The sequence below is a fragment of the Anas acuta genome, chromosome 2 (assembly GCF_963932015.1).
Source record: "Anas acuta chromosome 2, bAnaAcu1.1, whole genome shotgun sequence".
NCBI classification, from domain to species: domain Eukaryota; kingdom Metazoa; phylum Chordata; class Aves; order Anseriformes; family Anatidae; genus Anas; species Anas acuta.
This window is the reverse complement of record NC_088980.1, coordinates 84,705,706-84,725,024: the sequence shown is the minus strand read 5'-3', so window position 1 is coordinate 84,725,024 and position 19,319 is coordinate 84,705,706. Positions and strand designations below refer to the sequence as shown.

The following is a 19,319-nucleotide window of genomic DNA, read 5'->3' as shown; positions in this document are numbered from 1 at the left end:
ATGACTGAAGGAATTGGTTGTAAAGATTTATGTCTGGTACCCTGACTGAATACTTCTTACTTTTTTCTTTTTTTTGGATGTTTGGTAAAAATCAAAATGCCTGGAAGATTGCTGTTGTGTAAGTGCTTGCCAAAAAAATGCTGAAAACTATAATAAGAACAATGTTGTACCTATGGCACTAATACTACAGTGGCAGAAAAGAGCAGTAACACGAATTAAGTTAGTCACAGATCCCCAAGAAGCACAATAGGAAAAATCATGGTCATAGTTACGCAGGATAACTGAGAAATGAATGTAGAAAATAGGAGCCAGGTGTTACTGGAGTAGAGCAATTTTAGAGCTGATCTGTTAATATAGCTTGCACCTGGAAGTTGCTCTCTTTCAGTGCCCCAGACTCAAGTATGTGTGTATCTCAGACCAAACTGACTGAAGCGGCTAAACACCTCATCAGAAAAATGTGCCCAGCTGGGTGACAGGGCAGAAGATTCCCCTAGTTCTCCAAGGTGCTGTTGAAAATGCCATGTTTTGGTGTGCTTTTTATTCAGCCTCTCAAAGTGCAGAAAGATCCATGGGAGGGAATTTTTGGCACAGGGCAAACCCCAAATGAAAAAAAATCAGTCCTCTATGGTGCAGTTTTGTTCTCCCCCTGTTCCCTAGAGTTCAGGAAGCATTTGGACAACACTCTCAGGCACAAGGTCTGAATTTTGGGTGGTCCTGTGCAGACCCAGGAGCTGGACTCAATGATCCCTGTGGGTCCCTTCTAATTTGGGATGTTTTGTGATTCTCCAGAGTCGGTAATACATCAGAGGCTGAATGGAGGAAGGAACCAGAGGCTGGGAAGAGTGTAGAGCAGTTGCTTGGTGAGGCAGCCCTGAGACTGCTGCTTAAATCCGTGGCCTCACATTTAAATATTTCCAGGCTTAACACACACCCCGAGCTTGCTGGGGCACAGCCCTGCCCTCTCAGGACACCTGGTCCTTCCACAGCGCCTCAGCCCAGGAGTGCTCGTCCCAGCCCTTCCCTCCTCCATGACCTGTTTTGCTGGGCTGCCCGTGCCCGCCCCGCCATGGCAGAGTGTTACCAGGTAACACAAGCAGGCAACATGGCAGCCTCTGCCCCAGCGGGGGCAGAAGAGCAGGGAGGGGATGAGGAGGAAGGCGGCAGCGAGGTGGGAAGGAGGCGCCAGCCTCCCGTCTCCTCCCTGTCTGCCTTCAGCTACATCCCACCTAGGCGAGACGGCCCCGCGAAGCTCAGCTACTTCTACCGAGAGGCCCAGGTGAGGGCTGGTGCCGGGGGGGAGAAGCAAAGCCTCTGTGTTTTTGGCAGCAGTGCTCATTGTCCTGCATAGCTGGAAGGGTGCCTGGCGCCTGGGAAGCGTCTCCAGGGTGTGAGTTACAGGCTGGGGAGGGGGGAGGCCTATGAAAACGCCGCGCTCTACTCTTGAGCTAGGCGGTCTGACGTGGTAACTTGGCACTCAGATAGCAATTTTCATCTTCAAAGGCCTTCGTGAAGCGTGACAGGTATGTGCTACGTGTGGATAGAAGATGGGGGAAAAGTATCTTTCACTGGGCGGTGACAGAAGGCAGATAAATTTGCTAGCAGCTGTGCAAGGATTAAGGATCCACCAGCCGCATAGTGCTGTCAAAATGCAAGAAAGGGCAAGATTTAGGGCAATGCTAGAGGTGGGGTGATGAAGAGCAACACCTGCCTCAAGGCATGGGTGCACTGCCTGCTTTTTTCTGATAAAGGAGGATTGAGACCCTTTTGTAAGAATCTGCCCTTTTTGCAGTCAAGGGAAACAGTTTCCAGTGTGCATCACACAGGTTTCTGTGTACGCTTAACTTTAATGTGAAAAATCAACAGAAAGTCTCAAACAATAAAACAGACATCTGCATTGATAATTGAATGTTTCCAAAAGGTATTACACTGACACTTAACCTGTCAGTCAGCTGGCCAGACCCTGTGAACCCGCTGTTCCTTAAGTGAACAGCAGCACAGATTTCAGCAGCGCTGGCCCGCTGGCCCTGCTGGAGGCCCTGCCATTTTCAATGCTGTTGTGTGGATCTCAGTGTCACCTCGGGAAGGTGCTCAGAGCCAAATGTGACCCAGCACAGTCGGTGTCGTGCTCACCAGGACGTGGCAGGGAGGGCACAACAGGAGTGAGGCTGGGGAAGGTCAGAGGGCTTGACTGGTGTGCTCGGGGTGGCGGAGCTGGCAGGAAGGATGTCTGTCCGGTCTGCAGAGAATTAGCAACCATATGGTAGAGCTTTTGTTTACAATACAAAGTCCACTTTCACACTCCCAATGACCTGGTTTGTAGAAAAAGCTGCTCCAGTGGCATGGAAACAGAAAGTGATAACAGCTGTTAAATAGGTTTCTTCACAGCACAGGGCCAGGCCACAGGGGAGGAACCAGACTTGACCCATTCTTCTGCACCATTAAGGAATTAGAGCATTGGAAAATTTCAATTTATATGGAAAAGGGAAATTCATTCATTTTTTTTGATCTTAAAGACCCACATAAACTGTGTGACAGAGACTGAAGCAGAGATAAATAGAGGAAGATGCTTAGCATGTGGCCCGAAGCCAGAAATACCCACCTCTTCATCCCTTGGCTGACAATTACTCCCAGTATTACTTTGCATAAGTTTCTGTAGCCAGTTCATGTCCTGTTTCCTCTTCTGTGACATGGAGAAAGCTATTACCTATTTTATCTGTGCCTGGAATATTAATGAATGTTTGCAAAGTGCTTAGCTTCTGTAGCATTACACAGAGGATGCCTCACCACCTCAGCCTAGTAAGTCAGCATTTAACAACAAAAAGAAACAACAGCAAAGAGTTACCAGGATTTTGAACACGGAAGTGTTGTCTCTGTACCTCTGGCAGAAGATCTTAAGCAGATCATCTAGGACAGGGCTAGTAAACCATGCATAAAAACAGTGATCAATTGGCATGTTCACTGGAATATGGACCTTTTAATGAAGGTCATAAACAACTGACAACATATTAAAATGGGGGATTTGTGTCTTTTTGTTTTTGAAATTCCTCCATTGATAACTTTTTTTTTTTTTTTTTTTTAATTGGATTTCACTAGTGCATTTCTTAGCAGATCAGGTCTTTCATGTTGTTTTTAGGATGTAACTATGTCAACAGATACCATAAACGTAATAATATTTTGGCTTGGGGTTTGCTTTATTTTCATATGTTACAGTTGACAGGATTACCACTGTGGCAGGTGTCTGAGCTCTTCTCAGTTCTGCTTTAACCAGAAATTAAACGGTGATTCCACTGCAGAGCACTTATATTATCTTCATTCCAAATGAATTTTGAAACTGCCTGCTTTCTTTTTATATAACAGTACCAGATTATTTAAAAATTTATGAATTTAAGAAGAAGAATATAAGGTTCAGAAAAATAGAAGTAAAGCAAACAAATAAAGCAGATACATTTCCAAATTTTTCAAGAGATTACAGGGAAAATTTGAGGTAATTTTCCACAAGGGAAATTTGAAAGATGAACAGATCAAAAATAAATAAATAATGACACCTCATTTGGTATTTTTATTGCAAATTATTTCAAAGGAATGACCCAAACGTGCTAATGGTACCTCAGGTACATACATTTGCCATCATCTAATGCTGTATGTGCACTGTTTTATTATTGAATGACTATATGTATTATGTAACCTATAAAGGTAAACAATACAGCTAATTAGCCATTTTTCTCATTTTCTCAAGGCAGAGGGGGTTTCCACTTACGATTCCATTTTTAAAAGACCGGAGGGTTACAACAAAAAACTTCACCGATGTGACAGAGAACACTCAAAGAGTCTTGGTCTTCACGTTAACGATGAGGTAACCCTTTAATAACTTCTCTTTGTTAAAAGTATTTTTTACATTTTGAGGTGGCTGGAGTTTATTAGCAGGTCAAGACACCTGAGCTAGCTCCTGCTCTTTGCATCCTGTAGATATCCAGGTGACAAACCTTATTTAAGGTAAAGGGTGGGGGAAAGAAGTACATACAGGGAGGCAAACCACCTGTTACAGAGTAACTTCTGATCAGTAACTTCTGATCAGTCTGTGCCCCTCCAGAGTTTGCAGTTTTGGTGGTCCTACAGCTACTTCTGTGATGCTTGAAAACTATTCTCACTAACAGAACTGGAACCTCAACCACCTCAACCACCGTCCTGTGATATCCTCCCGCCCTGCACTCCACTATATCAATTGACATTTGCTGAGACAGCCCAGATCTCTGAAGCTGGTGTGTTTGTTACTCAAATTTACACCCAAATCGCCCCACAGGAAGGAAAATCAAAGAGAGCTCATGCAAAGGAGAGGTCAGAAGACCATGGACATGCCTGGAAAAGGCTCACTGAAACCAAAGCATTAAAGGACAGCAGAATCTGGATTTAGTGTGGAGCCTGATGGCTAAGGAAGTATGCAGACACATTTTTAAACAGATGCCTTGAAAATAGAAATAGTGTAATAGATACATATATATAAATATATTTTTCCATGCAGCATCTGAATAATACACATTACATATATACATGTATATACACACAGAGACAATCATAGAGGCAGAGGATGTCCAAAACCAGATAAAATGCAACCTCCATGTGTTAATGGCCTCAAAATTGCCGAGGGTTCATGGAATGGAAAGAGGGGAGTAAGGTAAGAGTGGTTGCTTGTATTAGATATGATAGAAATGGAAGAAGGAAGAGAGAGAGAAAGTTAAAATTACTGTAATTGCTAGGTAATAAAACTGTTGAAAATCTGGGACAAAGGTCACTGCTTGTAATTCGTCTTACTAGCAGCTATATATGCCAGACATTTCAGTGCACAATCATAGTCCCCTTCAACTCCATCAGACAGTGCAGGGAGCATTAGGTGCACCCAAGGGAATCATAGAAGTGCCCATTACCATCCTTGCTCATGCTCAGCAACAAAACTGTAAATCTGCACAAGACCAAAAGCCATGTAAATGACTAAGGAAAAATGAGCTTTTTTGTTTAAATTAAACCAAGCTGATCCCACCACCACCCACAATCCCAAACCCAACATCCATCTGTGAAATTTGTTTAGAAAGAGTTTTTCTGTTAGTGCAAATCTAAGGTTTTTAACTGAGATCTTGTGTCCCTTCAGTATCAGCAAAACTCACTTTCCTGAAAGTTTGCTTGCTAAAGCACACGCTTTTGGGTCAGCATGCACACTAGCCCTGCTGGGCAGTGCATGCAAGTGACTCGGCCTGGGAACTGTTCTGAACAGGTGTCCCTTAATCCAGCCCCTTAATTAGCGTGGAGGCACATCAAAACCACAGCTGTTAAACGTTGCAACACGATCCTCACACACGTGATGATGCCCAACACTGGACTTACCCGTAACTAAATGCAGGTCACGTACTCAACTCCTGCTCCTCAATTACCTCAATGGCCCCCACTGACTTTATATAATACTAACAATTTTATAAAACATAATAAATAAAAATGCCCAAATCAACATCTCTCTAGTACAGCACTGAGACGGGCGGAATCCACCACAGCGCACTTCTTTCTTTGAAGAGGAAAAAGCCTGAACCACTGCAAGTTAGCCCTTCGTTCCCTGCAGAGAGCGTGGGTGCACCCAGGGAACCCAGCAGCACAATCACAGACACACAGCTTAGCTGCACATAATGCAGTGACTGCAGAGAGAGTGTTTGCACATGGTTGCTATTGCTGATTTCAAGTGTTAACAGTGGTAGAATTACACACTGTGAGGGCATGTAATGGGATGCTTCCCAGACAGCTGTTGGAAAAAATTATATCTGCTGAGTACAGAACCCACAAAAATCATGAAATGCAGCTCTGAGGAGAAGGGCCTGGGGATGTTGGTTGATGAGAAGCTTGATGTGAGCCAGCAATGTGCTCTTGCAGCCCAGAAAGCCACCCGTATCCTGGGCTGCATCAAAAGAAGTGTGGCCAGCAGGGCAAGGGAGGTGATTTTCCCCCTCTGCTCTGCTATGGTGAGACCCTACCTGGAGCACCGCATTCAGCTCTGGGGCCCCCAATAAAAGAAGGACATGGACCTGTTGGAGTAAGTCCAGAGGAGGCCCATGAGGATGATCAGAAGCCTGGAGCACCTCTCCTGTGAAGACAGGCTGAGGGAGTTGGGGTCCTTCAGCCTGGAGAAGAGAAGCTCCAGGGAGACCTCATAACAGCCTTCCAGTACCTAAAGAGGGCCTACAGGAAAGCTGGGGAGGGACTGTGTCAGGGCTTGTAGCAATAGGACCAGGGGAAATGGCTTTAAACTAAAAGAAGGGAGATTTATATTAAATATGAAGAACAAATTTTTTACTCAGAGGGTGATGAGGCATTGGCACAGGCTGCCCAGAGAGGCTGTGGATGCCCCATCCCTGGAGGTGCTCAAGGCCAGGCTGGATGGGGCTTTGGGCAACCTGGTCTGGTGGGAGGTGTCCCTGCCCATGGCAGGGGTGTGGAACTGGGTGATCTTTAAGGCCCCTTCCAACCCAAACCACTCAGTGATTCTATGAATTCTGTCAGTTCTTTCTCAGCATTTATCCACAGGTAGGGATGGGGAGAAAATGGTCTGATCTTTTGCCTTCTGTTCTTGACTGTTGCTTTTTGTTTTGGTGGGGTTAGAATTTGGTGTACTGAATAGCTTTCAGTGGGGTGGAGCAAGATGGGCAGGAAGGCTGTAGGAGAGCTGGAGAAAGAATAGCTGCTTTTTCATTCTGTTTTGTTTGGAAAAAAAAAAAAAAGGGGGGGCTTGCACCATCTTCCCAAGAGTTTCAGGTCTAGATTTGTCTATCTGTGTATGTTACACACCTGATTGCCCTGCTACGAGTCCCCTTGGGCCCTTGGGTCTGTGTTTCATCCTGCATTCTCACAGGAAATGTGGTAATTCATGTGCTTCACAGGCCCAATCGTAAATTTTGGTATGGCTCAGACCCATTTATGTTGTAGAAAAGAGCTCATTTGTTTGTACCTGAACTGTGGTGTGGTCTGCATTTTGATTCTTCTGGTAGATATTATTTATATCACAGCACTAGGTAAACACTTTGGGGACCAAGGCTTATTGTGTTAGCCAGTGCACAAACACACAAGCAGCCTGATAAATCTGAGACCTTTGGCTAGGGAAAGAAAAACAAACAAACCCTGCCTTTCCCTTCTGACTCCAGAGCTCCCTGTTGCTGCAGCACAGGAAGGAACTGCAGATTGCAGCTAGTGATCACACAGTCACTTAAAACGCAGTTTATTAAGGACAGGCTTAAAATAATCTTGTATTGGCTGAATTATTTTTCAGCAACTTTGCTTCCCATCATTACAGACCAGTTACTTCTACAATCTTACAGCTACAAGCGGTATTAGTAAAACCTTTCATCATGCAGAAATCCAGTAGCATGCTTTATGTCCTTCAGGGAAAGGTTGCACACACCAAGGGTTGTGCAGGGTTTTTCTTTAGGCTTTGATTTATTTTTTATTTTTTTCATATAATGGTTTCACTGAATTGTGCAAGCAGGGTAATAAGTAAGGTTCCCATAATAAGGGACACAAACTAAATCTCTGCTTTTTCAGTTGTGCAAGTCTAGGCACAAGAAAAATAAGAATGAAAATAAAATCTGTGCCACTTTCCACTAACACGTTATTTACTTTGCCAGCAATCACATGGTGATCGCATGTGTGTGTGTGTGTGCGCGTGTGGCACAGTTTGATACCTTATCATCTCATCATCTAGTGATACATTTGTGGTTTATTAATATACATAAAAAACTAGGTCAGGGATGGAGCAGTAAGAGTGCAGATCACTGCTAAATAAATATACCTTTGTATAGCAGATGCTGTACAGTTCCATCTGTTATTGTGCCCCCAGCCACAGCACATTTAGCAGTAGATAACTGCCAAGTATTCGCTCTGTGATTTTATGATAAGGAGAATGTTACATTTTCACAGGAAATGGCAAGACCTGTCGCTGTTTTGTCATCTTCAGAGTATGGGAGGCGCATAAATAAGCCCATAGAGCAGCCGATGAAAGGTCACGCAAGGATTAATCACGTGCAGGCAGAGTTCTACAGGAAAAATGGCATCACCTGCCTGTTGGAAAAACCTTCTCCAAGCCTGGATCCGTGCTAAATCACTTGTATCTGGCATTGCCAGAAACATTTATGTGGAAGAACAAACAACAACAACAACAAAACATGTCAAAAAGCAAAATAGTGCTTTTGTCTTTTCCTCTGTTTTAATTAATGAACATGATTTGGATGAAGTAGCAGCTGTACTTTTCCTCTTGCTAATTCAAATGTATGTTTTCTCCTTATAGCCTCATAAAAATCTCTTGAAGAGCATCAACAAGAGATGAACATTTTAGGAAGTAACACTGGAAATTAGACCTGTTGAGTCAACAGCTGCCTGTGCTATTTCAGGCAGTGATTCCACATATTTGACTTAACATGTAAGCAAGTTTGGTCCTCAAAGTATCAGTGGTCACTGATTTCTTAAACCTTACCGTGTTGCTACAAAATGATGCTAGGCATCATTTTTTCTTCACAACAGCTGAAACAGTGATTCAACCCAGGTTTTCCAAAAGGGATGGGTTTAACCTATAAATGGGCAAGTAAAAAAGTGGTCTGATTTCCGAAGTGCTTCACAATTTCAGTAGACATCAAGTGGAAGTCAAGTTTAAGAGAACTTCTGAGTACTTAGCATTTAAATAGACACTGAAGTTTGGGTTTAGCCAATTTCTTGCATCCATTTTGCTGACTTTAATTATACAAATGCTGTCTGAGGGACTGATGTGTTGAATATTGTCACAAGAAAAATCATCTTTGTTTCCAAACCCCCTGCTGGAAAATAATAAAAAAAAAAAAAAAAAAAAAGTAGGAAAGGTACTAGGAAGAGAAAAAAATAACTAATTCATTTGGTAGAAAGGATCAAAAAGCCACAAGGAGTGATTTAAAAATCATACCTAGAGGTAAATGTCTAAACCCTCTCAAATGTGTACCTCTTCGTATTCTCACTGAATCCAACAGTTGAGTTTTAAGGTACTTTTGGGAGAAAAAACATCTTCTGCAGGGTGTGCACTGGTTTGGCTCTCAGGCATCATTGACCCTACTATTGTTTAAAGCTGCAGCAATATTGATGCTGTTCAATAAGGAACGTGTAGCCAGACTTATCATACTTGAACAAGAAGAACTGGAAGTCCACAGTGTTGACTGACACTGCAGTTCTGTCAGATAGTAAAGAATAGGAAATGTAAATCACTTGCATTCAGTGAGTCTGCTAGTAAATATATATACATATACAAACTAGTAACTTCTTCATCTGGGGCCCAGATAAGCAGTAAACTAGGCAAACAATAGAGTATTTAATATGATGCGAGAAGTCAAGTATATAAAGCAGTCCATTGTGAGCAGCATTTACCGCTTTCATTTATATGACCAGCATGGTCCCCTCTTTCAATGAGTAGTGGCTGTGGACAAGAGGGCAGCAACTACTACATTCCTTTTCAACAATAAATGCTTCGTTAAACAAATCCTGCAGCATTAAATGAAAAGGAATCACACAGAGTAAAAATAAAGTGAGAAGGAAATGTTTTCTAACAATACCAGAATGCTTTTTTAAGAGTATGAAAAGTATGCCAGTGAAGAATGAGACAGAACATCACCATATTCTGTAAAGGTTATTTTTAGTTTAGTACAGTCAGTACGAATTACTTCTTTTAAGTAGTTTTTTCTATATTTACAAACCATCTGTGTTCGAAAAAGCTACGGGAAAATAAATGTTTGAGAACACCACCACCGTCTGGCCACTGTGAGAAATGGCTCACTTCCACCATAGAGTGAGTCATCAGGATACGGTGTCAGTTTACTGATTTGTTTGCTTATGTCACCCCCTTCTGTTTCAATCCCTTCCCACCCCTCCTCACTTTTGAAAGTTTTTCATGCGTTGTTCCTCCTCCTACGTGTTTCTCTTTCAGTTCTGAGTGATTGACTTCTCACTTTAGCTCTCAGGTAGTGACAAAGGAATACCTTTCATAGAATTTCTTTCTTACTTTCTGTAAGGCATTACTATTTAGAGAACAGCACTCTACAACTCTTAAGTATGTGCTATAAGCCAATAGTGCTTGTGCAGCTACTATAAATTTTAGTTTTATGAAACCCTTGGGAAATCATACGACCAGCTATGAGTAATTTGCATAATTTCTTTTTATACTGTCAAGAAAAAAAATTATTGGAAGGTAACATGGCACATTTTGTATATACAGCAACAGTTAGTATCCTTAAGTAGCCACACCAGTCTATATAAAGTTGTGAGTGTGAACCAGTGAAAATGAAAGGGAAACACAGTACTGACTGTTTGAGACTTTCATCTGCCCTGTAACAAATATTTACACAAAAGTTAAGAAAATATGTTGCTCTTTATTACTCTTTACATGTCAATTCTTCCAAATATTGGAAGGTCACACATTCAGAAGCTGAAATCATCTTACACGGAGTTACTTAGGAAACAGAATTGCTCTTCCACACGCAATATGTGCACTTCATGGTACAGGAGGTCAAGTTGTGAAGCAGTGTTATTCCCAAGTGTCAGCAGCCAAGTCCGTATGTGTGAGGAAAGATTTTTTTGTGTAGATATTCTGCCATCTTTCTGCTAGTGTGTAGACTTTCTATCTCAAAAAATGGAACCTGGAAATGAAAGCAAAATAATTGCTGGAGATACCTTCTAATAAGCAACTGGGTAAGATTAACTTTCATTAAACAGACATATAATTACACATCAAAAAATTGTCCTTTAAAATTAAACACTTAATCCTAAACATATTATTGACCCTTGAAACTTGTAAGAATTACCTGAAGAGAAGTTACTGGAAAGCTAAGAATGACGTTCATTACAGTTTAAACTAAGTGAAATATAAAGTAGTCAGGCTTATGTGATAAGTGACTGTAAAGCGAAATGGGTATTTGAAAATCTAAAAGTGTTTTGGTCTAAAACATGTTTAAAGATAAAAATATTTATTCAATAGGCAATATAAAGTATGTACTCTGCTTTGTGAAAATTTTATTTATTATACAAACCAATTTTTTTTTATTTTTTTTTTTAAGTCTTGTTTTTAAACTCCAAATTCATATCTTCTAAAAAAGTATTCAACTGAAAATCCTGCTTCAGGATCCTCTGAATCCTTAGGCAAGTCCAGAGGAGGGCCACACAGATGAACAGAGAGGTGGAGCACCTCTCCCATGAAGACAGGCTGAGGGAGCTGGGGTTGTTCAGCTTGGAGAAGAGAAGGCTCTGGGTGGACCTCATAGTGGCCTCCCAGTACCTAAAGGGGGCCTACAGGACAGCTGGGGAGGGACTCTGCGTCAGGGAAGATAGTGAAAGGACCAGGGGGAATGGCTTTAAACTAAAAGAGGGGAAATTTAGATTAGCTATAAGGGAGAAATTCTCTACCCAGAGGGTGTTAAGGCACAGGTTGCCCAGAGAAGCTGTGGATGCCCCATCCCTGGAGGTTTTCAAGGCCAGGCTGGATGGGGCTTTGAGCAACCTGGTCTGGTGGGAGGTGTCCCTGCCCATGGCAGGGGGCTGGAACTGGGTGATTCTTAATGTCCTTTCCAACCCAAACCATTCCGTGATTCTGTGATCCTACCAAACTTAACATTTTCATTTAAATCAAGGTTTGAACTGCAATCACTGCAAAGAAGTACTCTTTCAAGCGGCTACTATTTGTACAGGCAGGAAACACTACCTAATCTGAGAAAAAAGAAGGAACTTATGTAACAGCCCCCCCAAATGGCAAAAATTAGGCAAAGAGAACACAGTGTAGAAAGGACAAGATTATAACTGCCGTGGGACCTGATTGCAACTACAATTTTAAGTATTATGCAGTAATCATTTTTCACTTGTTTTGTTAACTGTAGTCCACTGGCTCAGAATGCAAACTGCTGTTGCTGGACTTTACCTGCACAACTTTATAACCAAGTAATTGAAGATGCCTCCGTTTGATGGCTTCCTCTCCCAGCAGATTGTGGCTGTTAATACAGAATCTGTTTCGACCATCAACACACAGGGCAATTCTAAAATCAAGCACAAGTATTATAGATCAGAAAGAAGTCAGTCATTTTAGTCTACACAACTACTGCGGTCCCTAAGAAGGATTAGACAATACCTCCTCTTATTCCCTAACACCTCTTACAATTAAACATTGTAGGATGGGAGTTACCTACTTTAGGCCAATATAAATTACTCAATTTAAAGCTGGGGGACAGGGACTGAAGCTTAGTGAAACAGATCTGAAAAGCCTATTTATATGCTATAAATATAAATTACTATACAAGTTAATGATAAGAGTATGATATTTTTAACACTACTATCAGTAAGCTGTTTTGAATTCTTCTAGTAGGAAAACTGAGCAAAATACTTGTCTCAGCTCGAAAACATTTCAGCAGCTAACTTTATTCAACTTATTAGGGATTCAAATTAAACCTGTGCATATGGTTGGCAGCATCATGGACTGCAACTATACTTTTTCTTATTTGGTTATATAAAATTACATTGACTTAAAATAAAATTCGTTTATCCACTATAAAATATATTTTCACTAGGTTAAATATATTGTGACTTTATTTATACATGAAAGCTGTAGTTTTTTAAAAAATTCAAAGCTTGTTTTCAAACATTTAGATTTTTGAAAGCACTTATGTTACTCTGTGAGCCTTGTGAAAGTCAAGCTGGAGAAAACATAACCTCTTCTAAGAATTCTGCTTTATCCACAGAAGCAAAGTCACAAACACAGCAGACAGGTTGCCTAACTTTGTAGCTACAGTTTCTCATACCAATCCTTGTTTAACTTGTTTTTAAATACGTATGCATCTTTTGATGCAAACAGTGTCTGTGGCAAATATTCTCATTACACAGGATCTCTTAGAGAAGAACATTTGTGAACTCAACCTGTTTTAAATTGTGCTAAATCTTTTGCTTTTTAGTCAGAATAAATTTGTTTTTGCTTTGCAAGAGAATTAAGATCAAAATACACGACTGTGAGTCAAACCAGGATTACTTTGATCATGACTGTCACTGGGTAGAGAGACTAATTGTCTGACAACTTAATGTCATGAGGCAAGACAATAAGGAAAAAGAGATCTCTCATTTTTACAGACTTTCACACTGAAACGTTTGGCAAAAGGGCAAACTTCAACTTTGATGAGTGCAAAATGCAAGTGCAAAACTCCAATTAACTTTAATTTTGCTATGGTTTCACTCTGGGTGTTCTTTAGCAATGTTTACCAACATTTTACCCATGCTTTCTGTTATTCTCTTACCGTTTGTGTACCTCCTCACACTGAGCAGCAGGCAAAACAAAGCCTTCTTCGTCTAATTTAATCTCAATATCTAGTATAGATGAAAAGATAAGCAAAATTAAAACCCGTTTCATTGTAACAAACTGCTTTAACTCTCATGCTCTGGGCTGCCAACCTTCCTGCCTGCTATTTCTCTACTCATCACCAAAGCAGAGATCAGGCAGTTGCCTCAGTGGCACTGTCTCATTTTGCTTTACACTATAAAAACTGTTTACAGGTTAAGGAAAAATAAAGATCACGAGTTAGAAGCTATTTTCAGTGCAGAGGGTTTTTAAATTCCAAGTAATATTGTAATTTGTCTCTCTCCTTTCTTTTCTGAGTCCCCTCATTTTCAAATGTCCTACAGTTACCTTTTTATTCCATTTTACTTTTTCCATATTTGCAGTTAAGAATGCATACAAAGGGAATAAAATCAACCTCATTTTATTTTTGGAAAGTAAAGTGAAAACAACAGAGTTTTGACAGTGTAAGTACACATTTCATTATTAAGCTGAAGAACTAATGTTACTTACCAACTATATAGAAATACGGTGTTGATACTTCTGAAGCAAAATATATTCTTTCCTTCAGTAAATAAAGTAGTCCAGCCTTCACCCTTTTGAAGAGGTGAAAATCCAGAGAACAGTGAGGAGTGAGAAAGGCCTTCACTTGATACTTTGGAAGGAGCTTGGGACCCTATACAATGACAGAAAACTCAATCAAACTAAAGAAAAAGGGAGATAACCTTTTTGCAATTATATTAATGCACCGAAATGTATTCTGTTCATTTCAAAGCCATGTCTAGGGAGAGACTTAACAGTCTTCCAGTATGACCTGCTGGAAAGTTAAAAAACAAACAAACAAGACAAGCATGCAAAAAAACCTTCCCCTGTCCCCCCTAGAAAAAACACCAAAATGTCCTCGTCAAGCTTCCATACAATCAAGCTGAACGTATCACTCAAGAGAAATGCACAAGTGTTTCCATTCCTCTGCAGTAAGGCCAACATCCAAGTGGCTGATTTTTTTTGTGGTCCAAGTCAAAAATAAGGGAATAGTTGTTGGAAATACACAAAATACACATAGTGCTAGTCGTTTCTGTCAAACATGTATCAGTCAGTCAGTCAGACAGAAATTCTTCATATTTCCACCAAGAAAAAAACAAACTGTTTAGCTGTTTTGTCCAATTCCGATGTTTTTATGGGAAAGAATGTCTTCAGCTCCTATCAACAGGGCCCTTATGACCGCGCTGCCTCTTGTTAGCATCAGTTCTGGTTTTGTACCTACCATACCTCATAAAACGGGCACTCCAGGGTAACGGTTAGAAAAAGCCGGGTTAACTGGGAGGCAACAAATCTGTCCAAACCAGGTGGCTGAGCTGAAAGAACAATATTCAAGTTTTCAGGTGAATCTTCAGCAAAGTATCTTTACACCTACCATCATGCAGAAGTTAGGAAAAGCAATTCATTGAAATGTGCAGAAAAGCTACTCGATCATTATCATCCTTGATGCTTACCTGAGTGAACAGAAAGATCAGTTGTGAAACGACGTATTTAGAAAAATTAGAAACAGATTTACAGAAATACTGTCAACATAAAAATAAAAGTAGAAAGATCTTGGTTAGGATTGTCCAATTCTTTCATACACACACAAAAAAAGAAAAAGAAAAAAAGAGGATCTGAGAGATGCAAGATGTTTTACAGGAAGGAAGGAATAAGCTTGAGTGGAAGTCTTGAAGAAATAGTCCATTTCCTTCTTCCTCCAAACCCTCTCCCCAAGTTACTTTCCCAGGATTTCACTGTTTCACTCAGGTTTTTTATCTGATAGTAGTCGAGAATACTGAATAATTTCTGGAGATTTATTTACAACTGTATACTTGAGGCATCTTTCACCATAAGTTCACAGAATGGTAAAAAAAAAAAAAAAAAAAAGTAGGATAAGATGCTAATCATGCCAGTCATCTTTTCAAGTTCCTATTCTGAGCTTTGACCATTCCAGTGGAACAGCTTTACACTGACTTGAAACAACACTCAAAGTAACTGGTACTCTGAGGTTTCTCATTTCCTAAGTATCAGCTTGAGAACTTTAAAACACATTCTGGTTTGTAAAATGGGAGGAATGTCTTCTTAAAAATCAGCTGCTTAAGGTATTTCACACTGAACAGCTAGAAAATGAGTGACTTAAGTCCCTAATCATTTTCAGAACTTGACCTTTTATAGAGTGTAATTAACACAACAATCTTAGCTGAGACCCAGAGAGGGACCACATCACAATCTAGACTAAAATAATTAAAAAATTGGGACAAGGGACCACTCTTTACGCCTTGATAAAACGTGAGCGTTAGAATACAATTTGTATTTTCATTTGGATACTTAGAAAACAAAAGCCAGCAGTTAAGAATAGGCTGGTGCGTTACATCCCTATTATGCTTTACCAGCTCATTTTTATTTTAATTAAGCCTTAAATTATGCACTGCAAATTATTTTTTCTCAGCTTTATCCATTTACACTTTTCAGTTTTCACAAGCTGCTCATAATACAGTATAAAAGATAAATATGACCAAATTGAAAGCAAAAATATAATACAATAATTTGTACCTTGGACATGTGACAGAACACTAAAGATAACAGCTAAAGTACACACCTGCTTCTATTTTGACACTACCTGAAAAGATGGAAACAACTCAGCCTAGCAGAAGTTACTTATTCAAGAAGAATAAAGCTGTAGACTCACATGCATGTAATGGACCTTATTTGAATCACAAGGCAAAACAGTATTTCAAAAACACATTGTGTACTTCCAGAGATTTATGAATTCTCTGTCAGTAGTTGTAACATGCTCTTATCAATAACAGTAATTCAAATTCTTTTTGTACCAATGCTACACTTAACTTCTCTCTAACATTTGTATTATTCTCCAGCAAAGTTTAAGGATTTATATACGTATTTTTAAATACATCTATACAGTTGGTCTGTAGCTCCTTCACGAGGGGAGCGGAGGGGCAGGTGCTGAGCTCTGCTCTCTGGGGACAGTGACAGGACCCGAGGGAATGGCATGGAGCTGGGACAGGGGAGGGTCAGGCTGGGGGTTAGGGAAAGGGTCTGCACCCAGAGGGTGGCCGGGCACTGGGTCAGGCTCCACAGGGCAGGGGTCACAGCACTGGGCCTGCTGTAGTTCAAGAAGCATTTGGACAACAACTCTCAGACACATGGTCTGATTTTTGGGTGGTGCTGTGTGGAGCCAGGAGTTGGACTTGATCTTTGTGAGTCCCTTCCAACTGAGGATATTCTATGATTCTACAAACAATTAATTATTTCTGTAGTAATAGGTGAGCTTGCTAGTAACACAATTGCAAGTAAGCTCTGGAGTAGTTATTGTAACTTGTTTAGCATATTATAATTCTGTCCCAAATTTAAAGGCTCTCAGCAGTTCTTCCTGACAACTGTGATCACGTACCTTGAGTCAAAGCTGTGGGATAAGTGCTTTGGGTGCACAGGAAGATATCCAGAAATAAGGCTTATGCAAAGTCAGCGGACTTCATCTTAAAGAGATAGGAACTAAAATCTTAAATTTAATCAGTAGCGCACAAGCAGGAGAGGTAACTCTTTTAGATTCATATTCAGTACTACTAGTATTTGTACTGTTTTTTGAAATAGCTCTTTCCTTGGGCTAGCCCCTAGTAAAACACCTCCTGAGAGCCAGTTCCAAGCCTAAGGAATAATTAGTAAAGGCAAACAACTGTAAGAAACAGAAAAATGTACAGAAAAGTGACTTGTCCAAAGCTGCAAAACAAAGGGCTGGCTGCACAATACAGACGAACAGCCAAGTCTCATGATGCACTATCCAGTGTCCTACCTTTATGCCACATCCCTCATGTGGCAGTCATGTCAACAATTTGGAGAAAAATGAATCCAGAATCACTAAAATATTTTACATCACCCATGAATCACACCAAGTATCATCGCATCATCCACTTATCATTAAAAAATCCACCACTTTTGCTCTCAGTTTTGCTGGTTCCATAACCAGTTTCACTAGTCTTTCCAGCCCCATAGCAGCATTAACTCACTTCAGTGAGAGCGTTCACAGGGGTCACTGCATGGGCACAGAAGTTTAAACAGACAGAAGTAACATATTTCTCAACTATTTCACAGAATAATTTAGCATCTATAACTTGTGTAAGATAAAGGACAACCATAGGGAACAGCAGAGGGGCAGTATTTTTTTGAAAAGGCAGAAGGATTAGCTGAAATAAAAAATTTCATGGCATTTCAAGTCCCCATTCAAATTCTGCTAAATGATACAACTGCAACTGTGACCAGGAAGCAACAACCTTCAGCCTCCTGATCACAAGTCACCGTAATTAGGTCATTGTTGATTTGATGAGATTAGACAGATGCAAGTGGTAACAAATGCGTGCTGGACAAGAGACAAACCATACAATAGAGAGAAACAGAACACTGCAGGAGACACGCTGCTCCTTACCTTGAAGCTGTTGCAGAAAATAGGGACTAAATATTTTTGGCAGAAAATTTACTGGATAACGCTGAATAAGGACACACGAGTGCAGCAGGTTCAGCAAAGTGTGAGGCTGAAATTGACTAAAACGAGTATGTAGTACAGTTTCAAGCTTCCTAAACAAGGAAGAAGCACTTGGAGGAAGATAGTTAAGAGTCCCAAATGGGGCAATACACTCAGCAATCTGGCTGGTGGTAAATCTGTCAGCATCAGAAATGAAACATTCTGCCACTGCATCAAAAATAGGCTTAGAAAGGATCGTCTTTTGGCAGCAATACTGCATCACTTTGCTGACTGTTTCAGGATGCATGGAAGAAATGGACTTGGGTACGTGTGTTTCCAGTGCATCTGTAAAACTTTGTTCACGATGTCCAAAGTACAGGAAGGCATCCAGTACATTTACCAACTCATCATCTGTGAAATACGGAACGTGCTTCACAGAATGCTTACAGAGTGCTATGACTAAGGGAACTGCCTGAGTCTGTTGGAGAACCACCAGTGAATTCAGTATTATGCTCATGAAATTTGGGCTTAGCTGTTCAGCTATGGCTAAAGTGGCGCTGTTCATTCTGCTTAGCAAGTCGTGGTATCGTTCCCCTTCCCTGACAGTCGTCTGCAGCATCTTGTAAACCACCGTCATTTCCCTAGGAGTCCAGTTCTCGATGTCTTCTTCCTGGATGCGGTTCACGATTTGTTCCAGCGTGGCACAGCCAGGGCCTTCCAACTCCAGCAAACTCTCTGCGAGCGAGCACTGATGCTCCACAGCCAGCTGCCTGGTGGCGAGCCGCTCCTCGCTCTCGGAGAGCAAGCTTGCCATCAGCGTGCTCTCCGGATCGATGCGCAGCTTTATCAAAGCCTGCAACGCGTTCAGCAGCCCGGCGTTGGACAGCTTTGAGGCTTCGTATTCAAACTGAAAGCACAACGCCTTGAAGACGTCGCTCTCTAGAAGCTCCTCAGGGTTTTTCAGGCCGTCCTCATCCACCTCAACTTCAGAAATCCTCTGCAGGGCGCCCGAGGCCATAACATCGGACATGACCTCCAGAGAGCTGAGGAATTTAAAAATCTCCGTGGAGGTACTGAGGCCGCTCAGCTTCCTGAAAAACACCTGCTCATCCATCCACCTGCCGTGGGCTCTGGGACCGCTCCCGGCGTCCCCGCAGAGCTGCGCGGTGTCATTGGCACAGAGCGCCTGTATCCGCAGCTGGACGTGGTTCTGGCGACAAAACATGTACCTGCACCGATCCCCGGGGCGCAGCTCCCTCACGGCCACGGCGCTGGGGGGCTCTGGGGGCTTGCGCTGCCCGCCGGCACCGCTCAGGCTTTTACCGAGGGCCAGCAGGACGCGCCGGCTGCCCGGCGTGCCGGCAGAGCAGGCACGGAAGCTCTTCAGGCTGGCCAAAGCCATGCTGGCCGCGGCGTGCCCTCAGCAGACACCTAAGAGGAAAGAACAGGCGAGTGCCGTGCGGCGAAACGCGC

At 41.6% G+C, this 19,319-nt stretch overlaps 2 protein-coding genes across 4 annotated transcripts; one reads left to right on the top strand and one right to left on the bottom strand.

Moving 5' to 3' along the window:
• Window positions 1-828: 828 nt before the first annotated feature.
• Window positions 829-8,434, top strand: CFAP90 (cilia and flagella associated protein 90). Of its 3 annotated transcripts, XM_068671029.1 has the most exons (4): window positions 832-1,084; window positions 1,216-1,276; window positions 3,737-3,853; window positions 7,948-8,434. In XM_068671029.1, the coding sequence occupies exons 1-4, from the start codon at window positions 1,029-1,031 to the stop codon at window positions 8,125-8,127; spliced, it is 414 nt and encodes a 137-aa protein (XP_068527130.1). In that variant the 5' UTR covers window positions 832-1,028; the 3' UTR covers window positions 8,128-8,434. The 3 variants fall into 3 exon arrangements, with proteins under 3 accessions (XP_068527129.1, XP_068527130.1, XP_068527128.1); XM_068671028.1 differs by lacking the exon at window positions 7,948-8,434 and adding an exon at window positions 4,301-7,591 and having other exon boundaries at window positions 829-1,276; XM_068671027.1 differs by having other exon boundaries at window positions 833-1,276.
• Window positions 8,435-10,392: 1,958 nt separating this feature from the next.
• FASTKD3 (FAST kinase domains 3) lies at window positions 10,393-19,248 on the bottom strand. The gene is made up of 6 exons (XM_068671026.1): window positions 17,811-19,248; window positions 14,618-14,703; window positions 13,862-14,024; window positions 13,311-13,380; window positions 11,951-12,065; window positions 10,393-10,679 (listed from the first exon to the last, which is right to left on the bottom strand). Exons 1-6 carry the CDS (start codon window positions 19,246-19,248, stop codon window positions 10,581-10,583), a joined length of 1,971 nt encoding a protein of 656 aa, XP_068527127.1. The 3' UTR covers window positions 10,393-10,580.
• Between the last annotated feature and the right edge of the window lie 71 nt (window positions 19,249-19,319).

Excerpts from the sequence above, each read along its gene's own strand:
- FASTKD3 (XM_068671026.1), bottom strand. The coding sequence starts at position 19,248 with ATGGCTTTGGCCAGCCTGAAGAGCTTCCGTGCCTGCTCTGCCGGCACG. Across the intron at positions 14,025-14,617 it reads TGGAGTGCCCGTTTTATGAG|GGTCCCAAGCTCCTTCCAAA; the intron begins GTATGGTAGGTA and ends GTCATTGTATAG. Across the intron at positions 13,381-13,861 it reads ACCGTATTTCTATATAGTTG|ATATTGAGATTAAATTAGAC; the intron begins GTAAGTAACATT and ends CATCTATACTAG.
- CFAP90 (XM_068671027.1), top strand. The coding sequence starts at position 1,067 with ATGGCAGAGTGTTACCAGGTAACACAAGCAGGCAACATGGCAGCCTCT. Across the intron at positions 1,277-3,736 it reads ACTTCTACCGAGAGGCCCAG|GCAGAGGGGGTTTCCACTTA; the intron begins GTGAGGGCTGGT and ends CATTTTCTCAAG. Across the intron at positions 3,854-7,947 it reads GTCTTCACGTTAACGATGAG|GAAATGGCAAGACCTGTCGC; the intron begins GTAACCCTTTAA and ends ACATTTTCACAG.